Raw genomic sequence first — 26,764 nt, 5'->3', positions numbered from 1 at the left:
GATTGTAAACTGTCATGGTCAAAACATATTGATACAGTAGCCAAGATGGGGAGAAGTCTGTCTATAATAAAACATTGCTCTACCCAAGTTGTCACACCTGGACTAATGTTCAGTCATGCGGTCAGGTGCCACAGAGGGAAAATTGCAATTGGATCAGAACAGTGTAGCACGGTTGGCCCTTGGATGTACAGAGAGCTAACATGTCATTCTCTCCTGGCTCAAAGTGGAGGAGAGATTGACTTCATCACTACTTTTATTTATGAGAGGTATTGACATGTTGAATGCACCGAGCTGTCTGTCTAAACTACTGGCACACAGCTCGGACACCCATGCATACCCCACAAGACATGTCACAAGAGGTCTCTTCACAGTCCCCAAGTCTAGAACAGACTATAGGAGACACACAGTACTACAAAGAGCCATGACTACATGGAACTCTATTCCAAATCAAGTAACTGATGCAAGCAGTAAAATTTGATTAAAAAAACAGTTAAAAATACACCCTACGGAACAGCAGGGACTGTGAAGCAACACAAACATAGGCACAGACACATGCATACACACATGATAACATACGCACTATACACACACGTACACATGGATGTTGTGTTGTAGGTAGTGGAGTAGGGGCCTGAGGGCACACACTTAGTGTGTTGTGAATTCTGTTGGGAATGTATTGTAGTGTTTTTGAAATTGCTGGACTCGAGGAAGAGTTGGTGCAGCCTTGGCATGAACTAATGGGGATCCATAGTAAATACAAATACAAATGGGTCAGAACAAGCTATTAACAGTATCAAAATATACAGTTGAAAAGCTACCTCTTATTACATGTTTTCTTACTTTAATTTGGACATTCAAATTGCTAACACATGTATCTTTGCTATTTCAGTACACACCACATTTCATAGCCTCTCACCCACTAGCTTTTAACTTTAGAGTGGTAAGGTGTTGCTGGTGGTAACTTTAGAGTGGTAAGGTGTTGCTGCTGGTAACTTTAGAATGGTAAGGTGTTGCTCTTGGTAACTTTAGAATGGTAAGGTGTTGCTGCTTGTAACTTTAGAATGGTAAGGTGTTGCTGGTGGTAACTTTAGAGTGGTAAGGTGTTGCTGCTGGTAACTTTAGAATGGTAAGGTGTTGCTGGTTGTAACTTTAGAATGGTAAGGTGTTGCTGGTGGTAACTTTAGAATGGTAAGGTGTTGGTGGTGGTAACTTTAGAATGGTAAGGTGTTGCTGGTTGTAACTTTAGAATGGTAAGGTGTTGCTGGTGGTAACTTTAGAGTGGTAAGGTGTTGCTCTTGGTAACTTTAGAATGGTAAGGTGTTGCTGCTGGTAACTTTAGAGTGGTAAGGTGTTGCTGGTGGTAACTTTAGAGTGGTAAGGTGTTGCTGGTGGTAACTTTAGAATGGTAAGGTGTTGCTGCTGGTAACTTTAGAGTGGTAAGGTGTTGCTGGTGGTAACTTTAGAGTGGTAAGGTGTTGCTGGTGGTAACTTTAGAATGGTAAGGTGTTGCTGCTGGTAACTTTAGAATGGTAAGGTGTTGCTGGTGGTAACTTTAGAATGGTAAGGTGTTGCTGGTGGTAACTTTAGAATGGTAAGGTGTTGCTGGTGGTAACTTTAGAGTGGTAAGGTGTTGCTGGTGGTAACTTTAGAATGGTAAGGTGTTGCTGCTGGTAACTTTAGAGTGGTAAGGTGTTGCTGGTGGTAACTTTAGAATGGTAAGGTGTTGCTGGTGGTAACTTTAGAATGGTAAGGTGTTGCTGCTGGTAACTTTAGAGTGGTAAGGTGTTGCTGGTGGTAACTTTAGAGTGGTAAGGTGTTGCTGGTGGTAACTTTAGAGTGGTAAGGTGTTGCTGGTGGTAACTTTAGAGTGGTAAGGTGTTGCTGGTAAGGTGTTGCTGGTGGTAACTTTAGAGTGGTAAGGTGTTGCTGGTGGTAACTTTAGAGTGGTAAGGTGTTGCTGGTGGTAACTTTAGAATGGTAAGGTGTTGCTGGTGGTAACTTTAGAATGGTAAGGTGTTGCTGGTGGTAACTTTAGAATGGTAAGGTGTTGCTGGTGGTAACTTTAGAGTGGTAAGGTGTTGCTGGTGGTAACTTTAGAGTGGTAAGGTGTTGCTGGTGGTAACTTTAGAGTGGTAAGGTGTTGCTGGTGGTAACTTTAGAGTGGTAAGGTGTTGCTGGTGGTAACTTTAGAGTGGTAAGGTGTTGCTGGTGGTAACTTTAGAGTGGTAAGGTGTTGCTGGTGGTAACTTTAGAGTGGTAAGGTGTTGCTGGTGGTAACTTTAGAATGGTAAGGTGTTGCTGGTTGTAACTTTAGAATGGTAAGGTGTTGCTGGTGGTAACTTTAGAGTGGTAAGGTGTTGCTGCTGGTAACTTTAGAGTGGTAAGGTGTTGCTGCTGGTAACTTTAGAGTGGTAAGGTGTTGCTGCTGGTAACTTTAGAGTGGTAAGGTGTTGCTGCTTGTAACTTTAGAATGGTAAGGTGTTGCTGGTGGTAACTTTAGAGTGGTAAGGTGTTGCTGCTGGTAACTTTAGAATGGTAAGGTGTTGCTGGTTGGTAACTTTAGAATGGTAAGGTGTTGCTGGTGGTAACTTTAGAATGGTAAGGTGTTGCTGGTTGTAACTTTAGAATGGTAAGGTGTTGCTGGTGGTAACTTTAGAGTGGTAAGGTGTTGCTGGTGGTAACTTTAGAATGGTAAGGTGTTGCTGGTGGTAACTTTAGAGTGGTAAGGTGTTGCTGGTTGTAACTTTAGAATGGTAAGGTGTTGCTGGTGGTAACTTTAGAGTGGTAAGGTGTTGCTCTTGGTAACTTTAGAATGGTAAGGTGTTGCTGCTGGTAACTTTAGAGTGGTAAGGTGTTGCTGCTGGTAACTTTAGAATGGTAAGGTGTTGCTGCTGGTAACTTTAGAGTGGTAAGGTGTTGCTGGTGGTAACTTTAGAGTGGTAAGGTGTTGCTGCTGGTAACTTTAGAGTGGTAAGGTGTTGCTGCTGGTAACTTTAGAGTGGTAAGGTGTTGCTGCTTGTAACTTTAGAGTGGTAAGGTGTTGCTGCTGGTAACTTTAGAGTGGTACGGTGTTGCTGCTGGTAACTTTAGAGTGGTAAGGTGTTGCTGGTGGTAACTTTGAGACATGTTGGCTGCCGAAGCCAAACTAGCTCCACGGTACTCACATCACAAAGCTCTCCCCAGCAAACATTCCTTTCTCTGCTCCTTGCAGGGATAAATGCTGAGGTGGAACAATACTGTGGGATGCCAGATTTCACATTGCCAAGTATAAACGGTTTAATTTATTTGTTCATTCCTTCTGTCAGCAGAAACCAAAGCGGTCATGTGAGCAGAAGCATCCTCCGGTGGGATCTGTGTTAGATCTGCCTACATGTAGTTTAGCCTTCGAATTTCCAGATACTTGACAGGGTTAACTACTGCTAGCAATGACTAGAAGCAGCAGGGGGGCGGAGATAGAGAGCTAGAGAGAGCTACAGAGAGAGAGAGAGTGAGAGTGAGAAAGAAAAATTAGAGAGAGAGATACTGTAGAAAGAGGAGGAGTGTACTAATTAACAGATCTCCTGTTGGAGCTGAATTGGCTATATTAAGTTTCACTGTTGGATCTTGTCTTGTGGGTCCTCCCACCTAGCCGACAGCTTCCACTCAGAACACTTTTACACTTCACTCTCTGCATACTAACTAACTCATTGTGGAAAACACAAAAATAAAACAATATCATTGACAAAAATAAATAAAAAGAGTTCAGTATCTACCAACAGGCTGTGCCTCGGCCGGTTGTCATTCACTCAGCAGCAGAGCTCCAAAATCTTTGTAGCTTGTATTTATCTAAATATGTATTTGTAGCTTGTATTTATCTAAATATGTATTTGTAGCTTGTATTTATATAAATATGTATTTGTAGCTTGTATTTATATAAATATGTATTTTTAGTAAATCACAAAGCTGTCTGGCCTCTAGAAATTGGCGGAGTGCAGCCCTATTTTGGGAGACATTTGGCTTGTATTCTGGGAGAGCTTTGTTTCTCTGTAAAAACAAGGACCTACTGGCGGAGCTGCATGACAGGACTCCATGGTTTATGTGTTTGGGACATATTGAATTATTAGGCAGCTATTGCAGGCAGAAGGAGCATTGTGGTCAGGAAGTACACAGCCACACAACCTGTTCGCCAGCTTAACAGCTTTATAACACTGATACGAAGCTTGGCGCGGTGCTACACGGTACTCCACGTCTGTCTGTTCTGCAGGGTTTGGTTTAAAGCACCATGCTTTAACACAGAGGAGAGGAATATGAAAAAGTTCCACCTGGTGCCTCCGTGTGTTAGCTAAATCACTCCTCGTCCAACAGGAACAAACAGAGAGACGGACCAGGCGTGAGAAGCCAAAAGTCGGTAAGTTATTTGTTTCTCACAAATATGAAGTGCCGTGAATACCAAGCTAACCGGAGCTGGAGTGATTGGAAAACACAGAGTAATGGAAAACACAGAGTGATGGATAAAACAAAGTAATAGGAAAACACAGAGTGATGGATAAAACAAAGTAATGGGAACACACAGAGTGATGGATAAAACAAAGTAATGGGAAAACACAGAGTGATGGATAAAACACAGAGTGATGGATAAAACAAAGTAATGGGAAAACACAGAGTGATGGATAAAACACAGAGTGATGGATAAAACAAAGTAATGGGAAAACACAGAGTGATGGATAAAACAAAGTGATGGTAAAACACAGAGTGATGGAAAACAGAGTGATGGATAAAACAAAGTAATGGGAAAACACAGAGTGATGGAAAACAGAGTGATGTATAAAACAAAGTAATGGAAAACACAGAGTGATGTATAAAACAAAGTAATGGAAAACACAGAGTGATGTATAAAACAAAGTAATGGAAAACACAGAGTGATGTATAAAACACAGAGTGATGGATAAAACAAAGTAATGGGAAAACACAGAGTGATGGATAAAACACAGAGTGATGGATAAAACACAGTAATGGGAAAACACAGAGTGATGGATAAAACACAGAGTGATGGATAAAACACAGTAATGGGAAAACACGGAGTGAAGAGAAACCACGGAGTGAAGAGAAACCACGGGGTGAAGAGAAACCACGGGGTGAAGAGAAACCACGGGGTGAAGAGAAACCACGGGGTGAAGAGAAACCACGGGGTGAAGAGAAACCACGGGGTGAAGAGAAACCACGGGGTGAAGAGAAACCACGGGGTGAAGAGAAACCACGGGGTGAAGAGAAACCACGAGGTGATGGGAAAACACGGGGTGAAGAGAAACCACGGAATGATTCATGACACAAAAAACTATTTTGGGCAGACGATAGCAGTGTTTGGGAGGGGTGGGGGTGTAGCTGGCCCGTTCCCAGCCTCTAGCATCAGATTACTCCTTCTTCTGGCACAATTAATCACAAGGAGTTTCTGCGGAAAACATTGAAACCACGGGTGAATACCAAACCACGGGGTGAAGAGAAACCACGGGGTGAACCAGCTAAACCACGGGGTGAACTAAACCAGTAACTGCTCTGACACCAGAAACCACGGGGTACATTACCACACTACACCAGTAACTGAAACCACGGGGTGAACACCAGCTAACTGGGGTGAAGAGAAACCACACCAGTGATGGAAAACACCAGGTGAAGAGAAACCAGGAATGATTCATGACACAAACACTATTTTGGGCAGACGTAGCAGTGTTTGGGAGGGGTGGGGGTGTAACTGGCTCTACATTACCCACAGCCTACTGAGCATCAGATTCAGACCCTTCTTCTGGCACATTAACACTACACTACTGGAGTAGCATTCAGACCAGCTAATTGCTCTCTACATTACCACACTACACCAGTAACTGCTCTCTACACCAGCTAACTGCTCTCTACATTACCACACTACACCAGTAACTGCTCTCTACACCAGCTAACTGCTCTCTACACCAGCTAACTGCTCTCTACATTACCACACTACACTACTGACCGTAGTATTCAGACCAGCTAACTGCTCTCTACATTACCACACTACACTACTGGCCGTAGCATTCAGACCAGCTAACTGCTCTCTACATTACCACACTACACTACTGGCCGTAGCATTCAGACCAGCTAACTGCTCTCTACATTACCACACTACACTACTGACCGTAGTATTCAGACTAGCTAACTGATCATTACATTACCACACTACTCTACTGACCGTAGTATTCAGACAAGCTAACTGCTCTCTACATTACCACACTACTCTACTGACCTACTGACCGTAGTATTCAGACCAGCTAACTGCTCTCTACATTACCACACTACACTACTGGCCGTAGCATTCAAACCAGCTAACTGCTCTCTACATTACCACACTACACTACTGACCGTAGTATTCACCAGCTAACTGCTCTCTACTCAGAAACGGATAATTAGTCACCAAGATTACAGACCAGACTCTCAATTGACCAGAGAGGGGGTGCAGGGGAGACAACATTGTGCATAACCCCCACCCCCCTCACCCATACACACCAATCACATGCAACCTGAGCAGGGTATAATGGCAGGGGGTGGTTGAGTCCCATGGGTATCGCTGACTGAAACATCCTGCATTCAAACGCTACAGTGCAGCCCAGCACCGCGCAGCGACCAGCCAGGAGGAAGTGGAGTTAATATGGGGGGCCCACTCCCAGTCACCATTAATACATAGGAGCAGGCATCTTCATGGCTTTCCTCTAATTCTTAATTTGCTTTCCATTAGCCATCAGGATGAAGAGCGGCTGTCAGTTAAGAGGAGGAGGATAGAGATACAGAGCAGAGAGAGAGAGAGAGAGAGAAAGAGAGAAAGAAAGAATGAAAGAAAGAGAGAGAGAGAGCGAGAGGGAGCGCTGACCACCACCACTATCTCTCAACTCATCTATTATGCATGTGTTTGCATGATGGCACATTCACATCAGAGTTCACCGGACTGACAGGACATACCATCTTTCTATTCTCTTCACTTCCACTCCCCTGTCCGCCTGTCTTAACTCCTTCTTCTCCAGCTAAGTTCATGAACCCAGCCATTACCTTAATCTGAACCGCCCCAACCAGCAGAATGTTTCTGGAAATGCTGGTCAGCGCGAAGGGAGAGGGTGAGGGCCGGACTCACATCGAATAACCCTGTCGGAATGTGATGAGCTGAGTATGCTTTCTACAGCTGCCCCGGTCTGGCCGGTCCGAGCAGGGTTTTTTTTATTTTTTTTACCAGGGTTAGGGGTTAGGCAATTCATATCGCACTAACATCACAGAGAATAAACCAGTATGACAGGGAAAGGTTATGAACCTGCTCGTAAACCATCTCTCTCTCCAACCAGATTAGGGGAGCCTTCATTACAGACTAGTTTAGACAGCAAAAAGTCACCGGATAAAACCCTCAAAAGAACTTTGGGGGAAAACTTCAGATTTGCTGATGGTAAAAGATAAGAACAGAGATTTACAGTATTTGCTTTGGACTTTGTCCATTCTTTCCACTCCATAGAAACTGTCTGGGATTGTAAAGGATGACTTATAAATGAATTGCCAGTTATGCTTTTAAAGTGGAGCAGAATGGGGAGGAGAGGAAATGAAACTGTCATTCTCAACAAGTGTTTCTTAGACAGCATTGATAGCCCAGAGGAGAAATACAAACTGCTAATAATTAGCCGCAGTTGATGTAAAGAGAGTCTAATTTATTTAAACAGAGCCATGACTCCTGTTGTGAAATACAGATCAAACCATCACCACAAAATGAAGCCGCAGAGGGAGAACAAAGAGATCATGAATTCATATCTGGAGTAATCTCCAAAACAATGAAGGGAACAAGTACATTTCGAAAGGGATTCGGTTGTTATCTGACAGTTTAAATCTCTTTTTGCATAATGGAACATTTCGCAGAGAACAAAACAACCCACTAAACCTGAGTTAATAGAGAAGTTTAAAGCCCAACGCTGTCCTCAGTTAATAGAGAAGTTTAAACCCCAACGCTGTCCTCGGTTAATAGAGAAGTTTAAACCCCAACACTGTCCTCGGTTAATAGAGAAGTTTAAACCCCAACGCTGTCCTCGGTTAATAGAGAAGTTTAAACCCCACTAAACCTCGGTTAATAGAGAAGTTTAAACCCCAACGCTGTCCTCGGTTAATAGAGAAGTTTAAACCCCAACGCTGCTCCTCGGTTAATAGAGAAGTTTAAACCCCAACGCTGTCCTCGGTTAATAGAGAAGTTTAAACCCCAACGCTGCTCCTCGGTTAATAGAGAAGTTTAAACCCCAACGCTGCTCCTCGGTTAATAGAGAAGTTTAAACCCCAACGCTGTCCTCGGTTAATAGAGAAGTTTAAACCCCAACGCTGTCCTCAGTTAGTTTAAACCCCAAGTTAATAGAAGTTTAAACCCCAACGCTGCTCCTCGGTTAATAGAGAAGTTTAAACCCCAACGCTGCTCCTCGAAGTTTAACGCTGCTCCTAGTGAAGTTTAAACCCCAACGCTGTCCTCAGTTAATAGAGAAGTTTAAACCCCAACACTGCTCCTCGGTTAATAGAGAAGTTTAAACCCCCCACTGCTCCTCAGTTAATAGAGAAGTTTAAACCCCAACGCTGCTCCTCAGTTAATAGAGAAGTTTAAACCTCAGTTAATAGAGAAGTTTAAACCCCAACGCTGCTCCTCAGTTAATAGAGAAGTTTAAACCCCAACGCTGCTCCTCAGTTAATAGAGAAGTTTAAACCCCAACGCTGCTCCTCGAAGTTAATCAGAGAAGTTTAAACCCCAACGCTGCTCCTCAGTTAATAGAGAAGTTTAAAAACCCTCAACGCTGCTCCTCAGTTAATAGAGAAGTTTAAACCCCAACGCTGCTCCTCAGTTAATAGTGAAGTTTAAACCCCAACGCTGTCCTCAGTTAATAGAGAAGTTTAAACCCCAACACTGCTCCTCGGTTAATAGAGAAGTTTAAACCCCACTAAACCTCAGTTAATAGAGAAGTTTAAACCCCCCTGTTTCACCCATCTGTTTCACCCTGGGCCTACCTGTTTCACCCTGGGCCTACCTGTTTCACCCTGGGCCTACCCGTTTCACCCTGGGCCTACCCGAGTGAGTTTCTCAGAGGACTAGCTCTAGTATTCCGACAGCAAGGCTAACGGCTGCGGTATCACCTGGCCACACATTCAAAGGACTCTGCGAAATGAATATTCAGGAATTCAAATTCTGCAATGTCCCCCTCCAGTCCAAGGAAAGCATTCCCCATAGCACGCCTTCCCCTCATGGATAGGAGTACAGAGCGAGGCTGTGTCACCTTATGTCTTACAAATACAACCCAAATAAAAGCCCAACATCTGTGGGGTTAAAGAATAATAACACAGTGACCACATACCTCCTCTCCTCTTTCAAATGTATGGGAAGCTTAATATTTGAGCAGCAAACCCCCTTCCAGGACAATGATTGACATTTAAATAGTGGGGAAATTGACTGTGAAGTTTTCCAGCGATCGGACATCAAGGAAAAGTAGCGTTGTGACTTACAGACGGCCCAGCTTGGGGGTGGACTGGAACAGCAGCTCTGGGAGAACTTGCAGCTTGTTCCGGTTCAGACGCCTGTTTGGGGGTGGGGGGGGGAGAGAGAGAGGTGAGAACATCAGTGTGATCAACTGCTGTTTGATGAGGCACTCTATGTCAAATGAAGAGAGTTTGGTCTGTGTTTGTGTGTGGTGCAATGAGAGAGACACAGAGAGACAGACAATGTGAACATTTGAGGGCTGAAACAGAAACAGAGCAACATCAAGCACCACTGGGAACAGAGATTGATGAGAAGGCAGGAGAAAACATAAATGACACTAGAGGTCGACCGATTATGATTTTTCAACACCGATACCGATTATTGGAGGGCCAAGTAAATAATGAAAAGCAGATGCAAAAACCGATTAAATCGAGCAGATGAGTCTTTTTCCCATTTTATTTGTAATAATGACAATTGCAAGATTGGATCCCCGAGCTGACAACGTGAAAATCTGTCGTTCTGCCCCTGAACGAGGCAGCCCCTGAACGAGGCAGTTCCGTTCCTAGGCCGTCATTCATTGAAAATAAGAATGTGTTCTTAACTGACCTGCCTAGTTAAATAAAGACATTAAAAAAAAAAATGTTTTTTTTAAATCGGCAAATTGGCACCCAAAAATACAGATTTCCTATTGTTACGAAAACTTGAAAATCGGCCTTAATTAATCGGCCATTCCGATTAATTGGTCGACCTCTAAATGACACCCAGATGCTCAAATCAATCGTTCAGATTAGAACCTCTGAAGTGGGGTAACCCTGGTCGCGGTACAGGAAGACATCGTCTGGGGGTCAATAGTTCACAGTTGGGCTAAGGCGTATGGGAAAGCCGGTGATGTCCTATGAAGATGGGCATAAAAAGTTACCAAGCTATGAAGGTATCTGAAGTCTTTAAAGGCCATTATCACTGCGAGGAGGCTCCACAGGCTAACATGGGGGGGTTGGGAGAATAGATCTCATCATGGCACCAAAGCCTTTCTCTGAGACGGGAGGGCACAGGGGGTCACAGGGCAGAGCTGAGGTATGTGGAGAAGTGGAGGAAGACTCAGGATGTCATATAACACGCCCTCAGAGCCGGATCACACTCCCTCTGTCTCCCTCTGTTCTGTTCTCATCCATCCCGGCCTAGACCACCGCATGGAGAGGGAGAGACGAGGCTAACCTAATACCGAGCCAGCTAGCATATCAAACTTCCACGCTGTTACGCCACAAATCACAATAGTTCAAAGCTAAGGCCTCCACCTTTGATGTGACCTCAATGAGAAACACAGCATAAGAGAGCAGATCAACTGTCACCTACGTTGTCTAGCTTGGAATCTCCAATAAAACTGAAGTACCACTTAACAGTTGGGACTCATCTAATCAAAGTAAATCAGATCTGTTTTGCTACATGCTGTACTGATTCTTCAGTTGAACTCCCACACCCCTTACTGCCAGACATTTCCCCCAGAGAGATGACATGACTGGAGACAGATGTTCTCATGGCCCTGTCTATGATCTTTGTCAGTGTGTCATCCCTGTCATGTTACACCACACTACTAACCATAAACCTGGCTGGCAAGCCTGGCATGGATGGGTTTTGTTCTCTTACCAGTTTGTGGACTCGCCAGCTACTTCCAGACCAGAAGAACCACAGTGACACAGACGAGGTAGGTAAACCAAGTGTTTAGTTTCACGTCAGTGTGTGGACATTCACAATCAGTGATGGTTCACCTTTGTCTAGGAGCAGGTGACTTTAATGTTAATGTAAATGTGATCCTCCTTACATAAATAGGGCTTTTTGAGTGCTTCCAAGTGCACATATATGACTCATTTTAGGAAGCGAGGCATATGTCACACATCTCTACTTCACAGGAGAGGCATTAGAATGTATTTTTTTCTTTCTTTCTTGGCAGAAATGCCTTCTGGAACATGTGAACTTTCATGTGCTTTAATAACAATATTGTATTCCATCTGTCAATATGAATACAATTGTTAAATTACGAGCCTAGTTGGTTTAGCCACTGAAAACGTTAGGAGCCTTCCCACTAGCTATGATTGGCTGCGAAAAGGGATGGGCTGGACATGCCGGGAAATGAGTTTGCATGTCTTTAATGTGACCTGCTCAGTATTTGTTTACTGTCCTTTCCACCACACCGTTTTTTGTTTGACAACTTTTCTCAACAACATTGATGCCCTAAATTTAGCAGCCGCTGTCGACAGATCAGTTGAAAAAAGTGATGGGCTACTTTCTGCACACGCCACGGTCACTGTGAACCGGAATGACTTGACAACGCTGGCCAAACAAGATGTTGCTACAAACAAAACAGAGTGAAATGCTTCCAGTCTGACGTGAAGCGTTCATCCATGTATATGGGTAATAATCTAGATACATTTTCAGATATTATATGTTTCAAAGTTTGCCAGAAAGTTATTTTCATTGCATGTTAAAGTGTACTGTCAGCTAGCTAGTGAATGTTACTGTAGCTTGCTGGCTCGCTAGCTAACGTTACGTGTATGATCTGTATGGTAATATTATTTGAATCAGAAATAAATTTGCATTGCTAGTTATAGCCTAATGTTAGCTGGCTAACATTGAACCTAGTCGGTTAGCTCTTTAGCTACCTGCAGATTCATCAAATCAAATCTTCTTTTTCACATATACATGTTTAGCAGATGTTATTGAGGGTGTAGCGAAATGCTTGTGTTTCTAGCTCCAACAGTGCAGTAATATCTAGCAATTCACAACAATACACAGAATACACACAACCTAAAAGTAAAATATATAAATATACATAAATATTAGGATGAGCATGGCGGAGAGGCATAGACTGAAATACAGTAAAATAGAATACAGAATATACATATGAGATGAGTAAAGCAAAAATATTTAAACATTATTAAAGTGACTGGTGTTCCATTATTAAAGTGGCCAGTGATTTGAAGTCTAAGTTTAAGGGGCAGCAGCCTCTAAGGTGCTGGGTTATGTAACCAGGTCGAAGCTGTCTAGTGATACTACAGCTATGACAATGTTTGTATTGGTATTAGTATGAGTTGAGATTATGCCGGTTCATTGTTTAGCTAGCTAGATACATGTCTTATAAATATTATAAATATTTAACTTTTATAAAATCACAAGTGTAATACCTCAAAATAAAGCTTAACTTCTTGTTAATCCAGTCCCTGTGTCATATTTCAAAAAGGCTTTACGGCGAAAGCACACCATGCGATTATCTGAGGACAGCGCCCCGCATACAAAACCATGAAAAACATGTTTCAACCAGGCAGGTGCGACACAAAAGTCAGAAATAGAAATAGAATAAATGCCTTACCTTTGATGATCTTCTTCTGCTGGCACTCCAAAAGGTCCCAGTTACATCACAAATGGTCCTTTTGTTCGATAATGTCCTACTTTATATCCATAAAAATTCAGTTTAGCTGGCGCGCTTCAGTCAATAATCCACTCAGTTTCCCTCCATCAAAATGCATACAAAATGAATCCCAAACGCTACTAATACACTTTTCCAAACAAGCCAAACAATGTTGATAATCAAACCTTAGGTACCCTAATATGTAAAGAAACTATACATTTAAGACAGAGAATCGTTATTGTCTTTACCGGAGAAAAATAGCAAAGAACGTGCTCTCATTCACGCAGTTGGAAACACAACAGCCAAAATGGGAGCCACCTAGAAAAACTACATTTTCTGGCTCATTTTTCCAAAAACCAGCCTGAAATTCTTTCAAAAGACTGTTGACATCTAGTGGAAGCCCTAGGAACTGCAATCTGGGAGGACTTTGCCTTATAATAAAAGTGACAGCCATTGAAAATAGTGGTAGGCTGAATTTTTTGGGGGGGATGGTTTGTCCTCTGGGTTTTGCCTGCCATATCAGTTATGTTATACTCACATACATTATTTTAACGGTTTTAGAAACTTTAGAGTGTTTTCTATCCAAATCTACCAATTATATGCATATCCTAACTTCTGGGCCTGAGTAACAGGCAGTTTACTTTGGGCAAGCTTTTCATCGGGATGTGAAAATACTGCCCCTTACCCAAGAGAGGTTAACTTCGCCAGATGATTACACGACCCATCAAGTTAGCCAGGCGTATCTTGGGGTGTTTACTGCCATCGATTGTATTTCATGAGCATGTGTAGATGTCTAGAAAATAGTGACTCATCCACTTATCTAGATGTGGCTGGGGGGGGTGGTTATAGCATTTCTTTCACCTGACCAATCAATTTAGACACGTGTGTCTGGGTAAGCATCATCTAATATTTATAAAATATATTTTATCTGGACACTTTCTGTTTTTGATATTGCTACTATGCAAGTAACCATTTCACTGTACCATTTACACCTTCTGTATCCTGTGCATGTGACAAATAAACAGATTTTATTTCATATAGTGTGTGTTTACCAGAGACAGTAATGAGAGGAACAACATGACCTGCACCGAAGTCACAATAGGATATACTGTAGGTCAAGGACTAGATAATGTGTATTTTTACATGGAGTTTTTCCTTATTGTAGGCTCCTGCTTTTAACACTTTTAGTCTTGAAATCTTTGGTTGTTTACTAAACTACTTACTCTGTTTAGCACATGACCTTACATGTGAATCCTTAAAGAGATGAGTGGGGCTAAGGTTAAGAGGGTGTGAACGATGCTGAATGGGTGTAGAAGAGCTCTCCTTAGGCGTTCCACAACATTCAAGGGACATTTTCTCAAAACTGAGGTTACAAATTCATCAACTTTCAAAGCAGAATTACTTTCCCATTGTTCCTCAACTGTAGTGTATGATGTACCATTTTTTGCTCTGAGTTTACTTTTATCCAATGTAAAATACACCATTTCAAATTTTGCTACATAAGACCGAATCAAGGTGGTCGGTCACATATTGTAAATATTAATCGAAACAAAGATGTTCTTTTTGGTCTTCATTTAAAGTTAGGGTTAGGCATTAGAGTTAGCAGTATGGTTAGGGTTACGGTTTTAAAACCTGATTTTATGACTTTGTGGCTGTTCCAGCTAGTGACCATTCTGCAGAGCTGCCTCCAGAACAAGAAACATGATGAAAACACACACACACACAAGCATACAGAAATAGTGTAAATACCCAAACACAGAGGGGTGAAAAGTGTCATGAGCGTGTCTACTGCAGTGACTGCTGGGTAGGGAGGTAGGTCAGCTAGGAATACTTACAGTCTCTCCAGCTGTTTGAGGTCTTGGAACGCCCCCCTCTCAATCACAGTGATCTGGTTGTCCTCTAAGTGCCTTACAGAAAAGAGAGACAACATAATCAATAAATACAATTACATCAGTATATAAAGGCCATGCTCTCACAAAATGGGTTCAAGAATACATGGGGTGAAGGCCATGCTCTCACAACATGGGTTCAAGGCAACATGGGCTGAAGGCCCTACTCTCACAACATGGGGTAAAGGCCATGCTCTCACAACATGGGTTCAAGGCAACATGGGGTAAAGGCCATGCTCTCAAAACATGGGTTCAAGGCAACATGGGGTAAAGGCAACATGGGGTAAAAACATGGGTTCAAGGCAACATGGGGTAAAGGCAACATGGGGTAAAGGCAACATGGGGTAAAGGCAACATGGGTAAAGGCAACATGGGTAAAGGCAACATGGGTAAAGGCAACATGGGTAAAGGCAACATGGGTAAAGGCAACATGGGTAAAAGCAACATGGGTAAAGGCAACATGGGTAAATGCAACATGGGTAAAGGCTACATGGGCTAAAGTCTACATGGGCTAAAGTCTACATGGGGTGAAGGCTACATGGGGTGAAGGCTACATGGGGTGAAGGCTACATGGGGTGAAGGCTACATGGGTAAAACATGGGTAAAGGCTACATGAGAAAAGGCTACATGGGCTAAAGGCAACATGGGCTAAAGGCAACATGGGTAAAGGCAACATGGGTAAAGGCAACATGGTAAAGGCAACATGGGTAAAGGCAACATGGGCTGAAGGCTACATGGGCTGAAGGCTACATGGGCTGAAGGGTGAAGGCTACATGGGGTGAAGGCTACATGGGCTGAAGGCTACATGGGGTGAAGGCTACATGGGGTGAAGGCTACATGGGGTGAAGGCTACATGGGGTAAAGGCTACATAAAGGCTACTAAAGGCAACATGGGTAAAGGCTACATGGGGTAAAGGCAACATGGGGTAAAGGCTACATGGGGTAAAGGCTACATGGGGTAAAGGCAACATGGGGTAAAGGCTACATGGGGTGAAGGCTACATGGGGTGAAGGCAACATGGGGTGAAGGCCATGGGGTGAAGGCTACATGGGGTGAAGGCAACATGGGGTGAAGGCTACATGGGGTGAAGGCTACATGGGGTAAAGGCTACATGGGGTAAAGGCTACATGGGGTGAAGGCTACATGGGGTGAAGGCTACATGGGGTGAAGGCTACATGGGGTGAAGGCAACATGGGGTAAAGGCTACATGGGGTAAAGGCTACATGGGGTAAAGGCAACATGGGGTAAAGGCTACATGGGGTAAAGGCTACATGGGGTAAAGGCTACATGGGGTAAAGGCTACATGGGGTAAAGGCAACATGGGGTAAAGGCTACATGGGGTAAAGGCAACATGGGGTAAAGGCAACATGGGGTAAAGGCAACATGGGGTAAAGGCAACATGGGGTAAAGGCAACATGGGGTAAAGGCCATGCTCTCAAAACATGGGTTCAAGGCAACATGGGGTAAAGGCCATACTCTCAAAACATGGGTTCAAGGCAACATGGGGTCAAGGCAACATGGGGTAAAGGCCATGCTCTCAAAACATGTGGTAAAGGCAACATGGGGTAAAGGCCATGCTCTCACAACATGGGTTCAAGGCAACATGGGGTAAAGGCCATGCTCTCACAACATGGGTTCAAGGCAACATGGGGTAAAGGCCAGGCTCTCACAACATGGGTTCAAGGCAACATGGGGTAAAGTCCAGGCTCTCACAACATGGGTTCAAGGCAACATGGGGTAAAGGCCAAGCTCTCACAACATGGGCTGAAGGCCATACTCTCACAACATGGGGTAAAGGCCATACTCTCACAACATGGGGTAAAGGCCATACTCTCACAACATGGGGTAAAGGCCATACTCTCACAACATGGGGTAAAGGCCATACTCTCACAACATGGGGGTAAAGGCCATACTCTCACAACATGGGGTAAAGGCCATACTCTCACAACATAAAGGCCATACTCTCACAACATGGGGTAAAGGCCATACTCTCACAACATGGGGTAAAGGCCATACTCTCACAACATGGGTTCAATGGGGTAAAGGCCATACTCTCACAACATGGGGTAAAGGCCATACTCTCACAACATGGGGTAAAGGCCATACTCTCACAACATGGGGTAAAGGCCATACTCTCACAACATGGGGTAAAGGCCATACTCTCACAACATGGGGTAAAGGCCATACTCTCACAACATGGGGTAAAGGCCATACTCTCACAACATGGGGTAAAGGCCATACTCTCACAACATGGGGTAAAGGCCATACTCTCACAACATGGGTAAAGGCCATACTCTCACAACATGGGGTAAAGGCCATACTCTCACAACATGGGCTGAAGGCCATACTCTCACAACATGGGCTGAAGGCCATACTCTCACAACATGGGCTGAAGGCCATACTCTCACAACATGGGCTGAAGGCCATACTCTCACAACATGGGCTGAAGGAAGGCATGGGCTGAAGGCCATACTCTCACAACATGGGCTGAAGGCCATACTCTCACAACATGGGCTGAAGGCCATACTCTCACAACATGGGCTGAAGGCCATACTCTCACAACATGGGCTGAAGGCCATACTCTCACAACATGGGCTGAAGGCCATACTCTCACAACATGGGCTGAAGGCCATACTCTCACAACATGGGCTGAAGGCCATACTCTCACAACATGGGTAAAGGCCATGCTCTCACAACATGTGGTAAAGGCAACATGGGGTAAAGGCCATGCTCTCACAACATGGGCTGAAGGCCATACTCTCACAACGTGGGCTGAAGGCCATACTCTCACAACGTGGGCTGAAGGCCATACTCTCACAACGTGGGCTGAAGGCAAGACTCTCACAACGTGGGCTGAAGGCCATACTCTCACAACGTGGGCTGAAGGCCATACTCTCACAACGTGGGCTGAAGGCCATACTCTCACAACGTGGGCTGAAGGCCATACTCTCACAACGTGGGCTGAAGGCCATACTCTCACAACGTGGGCTGAAGGCCATACTCTCACAACGTGGGCTGAAGGCCATACTCTCACAACATGGGCTAAAGGCCATACTCTCACAACATGGGGTAAAGGCCATACTCTCACAACATGGGCTAAAGGCCATACTCTCACAACATGGGCTAAAGGCCATACTCTCACAACATGGGGTAAAGGCCATACTCTCACAACATGGGGTAAAGGCCATACTCTCAAAACATGGGGTAAAGGCCATACTCTCACAACATGGGCTGAAGGCCATACTCTCACAACATGGGGTAAAGGCCATACTCTCACAACATGGGGTAAAGGCCATACTCTCACAACATGGGGTAAAGGCCATACTCTCACAACATGGGGTAAAGGCCATACTCTCACAACATGGGCTGAAGGCCATACTCTCACAACATGGGCTGAAGGCCATACTCTCACAACATGGGCTGAAGGCCATACTCTCACAACATGGGCTGAAGGCCATACTCTCACAACATGGGCTGAAGGCCATACTCTCACAACATGGGCTGAAGGCCATACTCTCACAACATGGGCTGAAGGCCATACTCTCACAACATGGGCTGAAGGCCATACTCTCACAACATGGGCTGAAGGCCATACTCTCACAACATGGGCTGAAGGCCATACTCTCACAACATGGGCTGAAGGCCATACTCTCACAACATGGGCTGAAGGCCATACTCTCACAACATGGGGTAAAGGCCATACTCTCACAACATGTGGTAAAGGCCATGCTCTCACAACATGTGGTAAAGGCAACATGGGGTAAAGGCCATGCTCTCACAACATGGGCTGAAGGCCATACTCACAACGTGGGCTGAAGGCCATACTCTCACAACGTGGGCTGAAGGCCATACTCTCACAACGTGGGCTGAAGGCAAGACTCTCACAACGTGGGCTGAAGGCCATAGGCAACATGGGCTGAAGGCCATACTCTCACAACGTGGGCTGAAGGCCATACTCTCACAACGTGGGCTGAAGGCCATACTCTCACAACGTGGGCTGAAGGCCATACTCTCACAACGTGGGCTGAAGGCCATACTCTCACAACGTGGGCTGAAGGCCATACTCTCACAACGTGGGCTGAAGGCCATACTCTCACAACGTGGGCTGAAGGCCATACTCTCACAACGTGGGCTGAAGGCCATACTCTCACAACGTGGGCTGAAGGCCATACTCTCACAACGTGGGCTGAAGGCCATACTCTCACAACGTGGGCTGAAGGCCATACTCACAACATGGGCTGAAGGCCATACTCTCACAACATGGGCTGAAGGCCATACTCTCACAACATGGGGTAAAGGCCATACTCTCACAACATGTGGTAAAGGCAACATGTGGTAAAGGCCATGCTCTCACAACATGTGGTAAAGGCAACATGGGGTAAAGGCCATGCTCTCACAACGTGGGCTGAAGGCAAGACTCTCACAACGTGGGCTGAAGGCCATACTCTCACAACGTGGGCTGAAGGCCATACTCTCACAACGTGGGCTGAAGGCCATACTCTCACAACGTGGGCTGAAGGCCATACTCTCACAACGTGGGCTGAAGGCAAGACTCTCACAACGTGGGCTGAAGGCAAGACTCTCACAACGTGGGCTGAAGGCCATACTCTCACAACGTGGGCTGAAGGCCATACTCTCACAACGTGGGCTGAAGGCCATACTCTCACAACGTGGGCTGAAGGCCATACTCTCACAACGTGGGCTGAAGGCCATACTCACAACGTGGGCTGAAGGCCATACTCTCACAACGTGGGCTGAAGGCCATACTCTCACAACGTGGGCTGAAGGCCATACTCTCACAACGTGGGCTGAAGGCCATACTCTCACAACGTGGGCTGAAGGCCATACTCTCACAACGTGGGCTGAAGGCCATACTCTCACAACGTGGGCTGAAGGCCATACTCTCACAACATGGGCTGAAGGCCATACTCTCACAACATGGGCTGAAGGCCATACTCTCACAACATGGGCTGAAGGCCATACTCTCACAACATGGGCTGAAGGCCATACTCTCACAACATGGGGTAAAGGCCATACTCTCACAACATGTGGTAAAGGCCATGCTCTCACAACATGTGGTAAAGGCAACATGGGGTAAAGGCCATGCTCTCACAACATGGGCTGAAGGCCATACTCTCACAACGTGGGCTGAAGGCCATACTCTCACAACGTGGGCTGAAGGCCATACTCTCACAACGTGGGCTGAAGGCAAGACTCTCACAACGTGGGCTGAAGGCCATACTCTCACAACGTGGGCTGAAGGCCATACTCTCACAACGTGGGCTGAAGGCCATACTCTCACAACGTGGGCTGAAGGCCATACTCACAACGTGGGCTGAAGGCCATACTCTCACAACGTGGGCTGAAGGCCATACTCTCACAACGTGGGCTGAAGGCCATACTCTCACAACGTGGGCTGAAGGCCATACTCTCACAACGTGGGCTGAAGGCCATACTCTCACAACATGGGCTGAAGGCCATACTCTCACAACATGGGCTGAAGGCCATACTCTCACAACATGGGCTGAAGGCCATACTCTCACAACATGGGCTGAAGGCCATACTCTCACAACATGGGCTGAAGGCCATACTCTCACAACATGGGCTGAAGGCCATACTCTCACAACATGGGCTGAAGGCCATACTCTCACAACATGGGGTAAAGGCCATACTCTCACAACATGTGGTAAAGGCCATGCTCTCACAACATGTGGTAAAGGCAACATGGGGTAAAGGCCATGCTCTCACAACATGGGCTGAAGGCCATACTCTCACAACGTGGGCTGAAGGCCATACTCTCACAACGTGGGCTGAAGGCAAGACTCTCACAACGTGGGCTGAAGGCAAGACTCTCACAACGTGGGCTGAAGGCCATACTCTCACAACGTGGGCTGAAGGCCATACTCTCACAACGTGGGCTGAAGGCCATACTCACAACGTGGGCTGAAGGCCATACTCTCACAACGTGGGCTGAAGGCCATACTCTCACAACGTGGGCTGAAGGCCATACTCTCACAACGTGGGCTGAAGGCCATACTCTCACAACGTGGGCTGAAGGCCATACTCTCAACGTGGGCTGAAGGCCATACTCTCACAACATGGGCTGAAGGCCATACTCTCACAACATGGGCTGAAGGCCATACTCTCACAACATGGGCTGAAGGCCATACTCTCACAACATGGGCTGAAGGCCATACTCTCACAACATGGGCTGAAGGCCATACTCTCACAACATGGGCTGAAGGCCATACTCTCACAACATGGGCTGAAGGCCATACTCTCACAACATGGGCTGAAGGCCATACTCTCACAACATGGGGTAAAGGCCATACTCTCACAACATGTGGTAAAGGCCATGCTCTCACAACATGTGGTAAAGGCAACATGGGGTAAAGGCCATGCTCTCACAACATGGGCTGAAGGCCATACTCTCACAACGTGGGCTGAAGGCCATACTCTCACAACGTGGGCTGAAGGCCATACTCTCACAACGTGGGCTGAAGGCAAGACTCTCACAACGTGGGCTGAAGGCCATACTCTCACAACGTGGGCTGAAGGCCATACTCTCACAACGTGGGCTGAAGGCCATACTCTCACAACGTGGGCTGAAGGCCATACTCTCACAACGTGGGCTGAAGGCCATACTCTCACAACGTGGGCTGAAGGCCATACTCTCACAACGTGGGCTGAAGGCCATACTCTCACAACGTGGGCTAAAGGCCATACTCTCACAACGTGGGCTGAAGGCCATACTCTCACAACGTGGGCTGAAGGCCATACTCTCACAACGTGGGCTGAAGGCCATACTCTCACAAGTGGGCTGAAGGCCATACTCTCACAACATGGGCTGAAGGCCATACTCTCACAACATGGGCTGAAGGCCATACTCTCACAACATGGGGTAAAGGCCACTCTCACAACATGGGTAAAGGCCATGCTCTCACAACATGTGGTAAAGGCAACATGGGGTAAAGGCCATGCTCTCACAACATGGGCTGAAGGCCATACTCTCACAACGTGGGCTGAAGGCCATAAGGCAACGTGGGCTGAAGGCAAGACTCTCACAACGTGGGCTGAAGGCCATACTCTCACAACGTGGGCTGAAGGCCATACTCTCACAACGTGGGCTGAAGGCCATACTCTCACAACGTGGGCTGAAGGCAAGACTCTCACAACGTGGGCTGAAGGCAAGACTCTCACAACGTGGGCTGAAGGCCATACTCTCACAACGTGGGCTGAAGGCCATACTCTCACAACGTGGGCTGAAGGCCATACTCTCACAACGTGGGCTGAAGGCCATACTCTCACAACGTGGGCTGAAGGCCATACTCACAACGTGGGCTGAAGGCCATACTCTCACAACGTGGGCTGAAGGCCATACTCTCACAACGTGGGCTGAAGGCCATACTCTCACAACGTGGGCTGAAGGCCATACTCTCACAACGTGGGCTGAAGGCCATACTCTCACAACGTGGGCTGAAGGCCATACTCTCACAACGTGGGCTGAAGGCCATACTCTCACAACATGGGCTGAAGGCCATACTCTCACAACATGGGCTGAAGGCCATACTCTCACAACATGGGCTGAAGGCCATACTCACAACATGGGCTGAAGGCCATACTCTCACAACATGGGGTAAAGGCCATACTCTCACAACATGTGGTAAAGGCCATGCTCTCACAACATGTGGTAAAGGCAACATGGGGTAAAGGCCATGCTCTCACAACATGGGCTGAAGGCCATACTCTCACAACGTGGGCTGAAGGCCATACTCTCACACGTGGGCTGAAGGCCATACTCTCACAACGTGGGCTGAAGGCCATACTCTCACAACGTGGGCTGAAGGCCATACTCTCACAACGTGGGCTGAAGGCCATACTCTCACAACGTGGGCTGAAGGCCATACTCACAACGTGGGCTGAAGGCCATACTCTCACAACGTGGGCTGAAGGCCATACTCTCACACGTGGGCTGAAGGCCATACTCTCACAACGCCATGGGCTGAAGGCCATACTCTCACAACGTGGGCTGAAGGCTCACACGTGGGCTGAAGGCCATACTCTCACAACGTGGGCTGAAGGCCATACTCTCACAACGTGGGCTGAAGGCCATACTCTCACAACGTGGGCTGAAGGCCATACTCTCACAACGTGGGCTGAAGGCCATACTCACAACGTGGGCTGAAGGCCATACTCTCACAACGTGGGCTGAAGGCCATACTCTCACACGTGGGCTGAAGGCCATACTCTCAGGCAACGTGGGCTGAAGGCCATACTGAAGGCAACATGGGCTGAAGGCCATACTCTCACAACGTGGGCTGAAGGCCATACATCTGAAGGCAACGTGGGCTGAAGGCGTGGGCTGAAGGCCATACTCTCACAACGTGGGCTGAAGGCCATACTCTGAAGGCAACGTGGGCTGAAGGCCATACATGGGCGTGGGCTGAAGGCCATACTCTCAACGTGGGCTGAAGGCCATACTCTCACAACGTGGGCTGAAGGCCATACTCTCACAACGTGGGCTGAAGGCCATACTCTCACAACGTGGGCTGAAGGCCATACTCTCACAACGTGGGCTGAAGGCCATACATCTCACAACGTGGGCTGAAGGCCATACTCTCACAACGTGGGCTGAAGGCCATACTCTCACAACATGGGCTGAAGGCCATACTCTCACAACATGGGCTGAAGGCCATACTCTCACAACATGGGCTGAAGGCCATACTCTCACAACATGGGCTGAAGGCCATACTCTAACAACATGTGGTAAAGGCCATACTCTCACAACATGGGCTGAAGGCCATGCTCTCACAACATGTGGTAAAGGCAACATGGGGTAAAGGCCATGCTCTCACAACATGTGGTAAAGGCAACATGGGGTAAAGGCCATGCTCTCACAACATGTGGTAAAGGCAACATGGGGTAAAGGCCATGCTCTCACAACATGGGTTCAAGGCTACATTGGGTAAAGGCCATGCTCTCACAAAATGGGTTCAAGGCTACATTGGGTAAAGGCCAAGCTCTCACAAAATGGGTTCAAGGCAACATGGGGTAAAGGCCATGCTCTCACAAAATGGGTTCAAGGCAACATGGGGTAAAGGCCATGCTCTCACAAAATGGGTTCAAGGCAACATTGGGTAAAGGCCATGTTCTCACAACATGGTTTCAATCCAACATGGGGTAAAGGCCATGCTCTCACAACATGGGTTCAAGGCAACATGGGGTAAAGGCCATGCTCTCACAACCTGGGTTCAATGCAACATGGGGTAAAGGCCATGCTCTCAAAACATGGGCTGAAGGCCATGCTCTCACAACATGTGGTAAAGGCCATGCTCTCACAACATGTGGTAAAGGCCATGCTCTCACAACATGTGGTAAAGGCCATACTCTCACAACATGTGGTAAAGGCCATGCTCTCACAACATGTGGTAAAGGCCATGCTCACAACATGTGGTAAAGGCCATGCTCTCACAACATGTGGTAAAGGCCATGCTCACAACATGTGGTAAAGGCCATGCTCTCACAACATGCGGTAAAGGCAACATGGGGTAAAGGCAACATGGGGTAAAGGCAACATGGGGTAAAGGCAACATGGGGTAAAGGCAACATGGGCTAAAGGCTACATGGGCTAAAGGCTACATGGGCTAAAGGCTACATGGGCTAAAGGCTACATGGGGGGCTAAAGGCTACATGGGCTAAAGGCTACATGGGCTAAAGGCTACATGGGGTAAAGGCTACATGGGGTGAAGGCTACATGGGGTAAAGGCTACATGGGGTAAAGGCTACATGGGGTAAAGGCTACATGGGGTAAAGGCTACATGGGGTAAAGGCTACATTACTCTAGTCTGTCTACCCTCTGCTCCGGGAACATCTTGTCATGGATCCCTAAGGTTTTCCAGATGCATTAGAAGGCAGAATATCTACAACTCCATGGATATGCTGTGTTTATATTTGTGTCTGTGGATATTAAGACCAATTTGGAGTGACATATTTGAGAAGCATATGAATCCCAGAGTGACTGATACTCAGGACGACTCGACACAGCCAAGGTCAAAAGTAGAACGTGGAAACACGAGACAGAAAACATTCGCATCTCATGTGGAATTCTGATCTTTTGGCAGGAGGCTATCAGTTATAAATGGTATTTTAAATGTTTATATGTGGCTGTTTTTGGACCATTAATTCATGTTTTTGTCATTTCAGTTTGTCAGGAGAGATGACACAGTTGGCCTCATCATAGGGAACTGTTCAGACTTACACCACAGGTTTCCAGACTTAGCCATCGGCGTAGCCAAAAGCCAACCGCTCTAATACCAGTGGATTGGCCTCAGATGGAGCTAGCAAAGCAAAGTCCAACATGTTCAGCCCAGAATTATTTACCTTATTTGGCCTGTACCTTGGATGCTGATCTGATGTATTATAAATCTGATTCACACAACCGGGGGATCAGACTCACACTGATTGATTTACTGATATTTAAGTAAGCATTCCCCGAACCCACCAGTTGGTTCAGATGGATTCATGTGTATCGTGTAGTATAATAGTATTGTTTTTTGGAAATAATGTATTTTCCATTAGCAATTCCCTATCATTAAGGGAGTTTCAGAGAGATAACAGCCCAAAATTACGGGACCACGGAATTCAAGGGTAAAACCCTTCAGTGTGTGTGCGTGTGTGTGTGTGTGTGTGATTACCGTGTGTGTGTATGTGTGCATGTGTACTCAGATGAAGTGAATCACAGAGGTAATCACCCCACATGCTACTCTCTCTCCCTCCTAGATAAGGCTCTCTTACTCTGAGCTTCCGAAGGCCCTTTACATCCACATGGTTTGGAGTAGGAAACGTCACTCCTGCTAACCATGAACCACATAAAACAGGCAGTGGACTCGGCTGACAGTACTGCAGGACAGACACTGCTTATTACCACTCCTTGGGCACTTTCGTTTGCCGTTTCTTTTTATCTCCACCCCATCCTTTTACAGGCTCTTATTCAGGAGGTAAACAGCACCGAGATGTCCTTAGATTACAGTCATTAGTTCAGCACAGTCACACACACTCTCTATTCAGCAGAGAGGGGAGGAAAGAGGAAGCCCATCGAGTCCATCAGGACATCTCCAAACAGATGAGTCCTTTGAAAATCATCAGAGTGATGGTGGTGAGAGAAGTTGGAGTATTTTACTGTATGTCATTACCAGGTAAAAGGTCCAAATACTATGCTTTTTAACCATGTCAAAATGTTGTCATTATGCTTGGTTATTTCAGATGGCTATAAAGACAATTCCCCTATATTCACCATCAGTTAAACATAAACATGTTACATTCTAAATGACCTACTTAATCACGATACACTGTTTCTTTAACTGTTTTACTAATGACACTACTGAATACAATGAAGAAACATGACTGAGCCCATACTTAGTGGTAACACATCTATTACTGAGCCACATGTTCATTGACAGAAAGTATCTATGTTATTGTGTTTTATTGACATTATCATGCATATTATTTGTGAAGGGCAGAGAGTGCTTACAGAACTCGCAGGTTCTTGATGCCAGAGAAGTCCACTTTAGAGATCCTGGTGATGTTATTCCTGTCCAAATCCCTGAGAGAAGGAGAGAGAGAGAGAAAGAGAGTGAGTGAGGTAGAGAGAGAGAAAGAGAGAGAGAGAGAAAGAGAAAAAGAGAGAGAGAGGTAGAGAGAGAAAAAGAAAGAAAGAGAGAGAAAGAAAGAGAAGGAGGGAGAGAGAGAAGCGAGAAAGCAAGAGAAAGAGAGGGAGAGAGAGAGAGAGAGAGAAAGAGAGAAAGAGAGAGAGAGAGGGAAAGAGAAGAGAGAGAGAGAGAAAGAGAGAGGGAGAGAGGGAAAGGAGAGGGAGAGAGAAAGAGAGAGGGAGAGAGGGAAAGAGAGAGGGAGAGAGGGAAAGAGAGAGGGAGAGAGGGAAAGAGAGAGGGAGAGAGGGAAAGAGAGAGGGAGAGAGGGAAAGAGAGAGGG

The 26,764-nt window shown here is 46.1% G+C and overlaps 1 protein-coding gene across 2 annotated transcripts in view; it reads right to left on the bottom strand.

Annotated features, from left to right (window-relative positions):
* LOC112238411 (slit homolog 3 protein) overlaps positions 1-26,764 on the bottom strand; it is a 442,088-nt gene that overhangs the window by 402,570 nt on the left and 12,754 nt on the right. For both annotated transcript variants that reach the window (XM_042325880.1, XM_042325879.1), the window contains 3 exons: positions 26,307-26,378; positions 14,723-14,794; positions 9,511-9,582 (listed from right to left, as the gene is read on the bottom strand). In XM_042325880.1, coding sequence (XP_042181814.1) covers positions 9,511-9,582; positions 14,723-14,794; positions 26,307-26,378 — 216 coding nt within the window. The remainder of the gene's footprint in view (positions 1-9,510; positions 9,583-14,722; positions 14,795-26,306; positions 26,379-26,764) is intronic.

This window comes from Oncorhynchus tshawytscha, linkage group LG08 (genome assembly GCF_018296145.1).
Source record: "Oncorhynchus tshawytscha isolate Ot180627B linkage group LG08, Otsh_v2.0, whole genome shotgun sequence".
NCBI lineage: Eukaryota > Metazoa > Chordata > Actinopteri > Salmoniformes > Salmonidae > Oncorhynchus > Oncorhynchus tshawytscha.
This window is presented reverse-complemented; position numbering and strand designations above follow the sequence as displayed.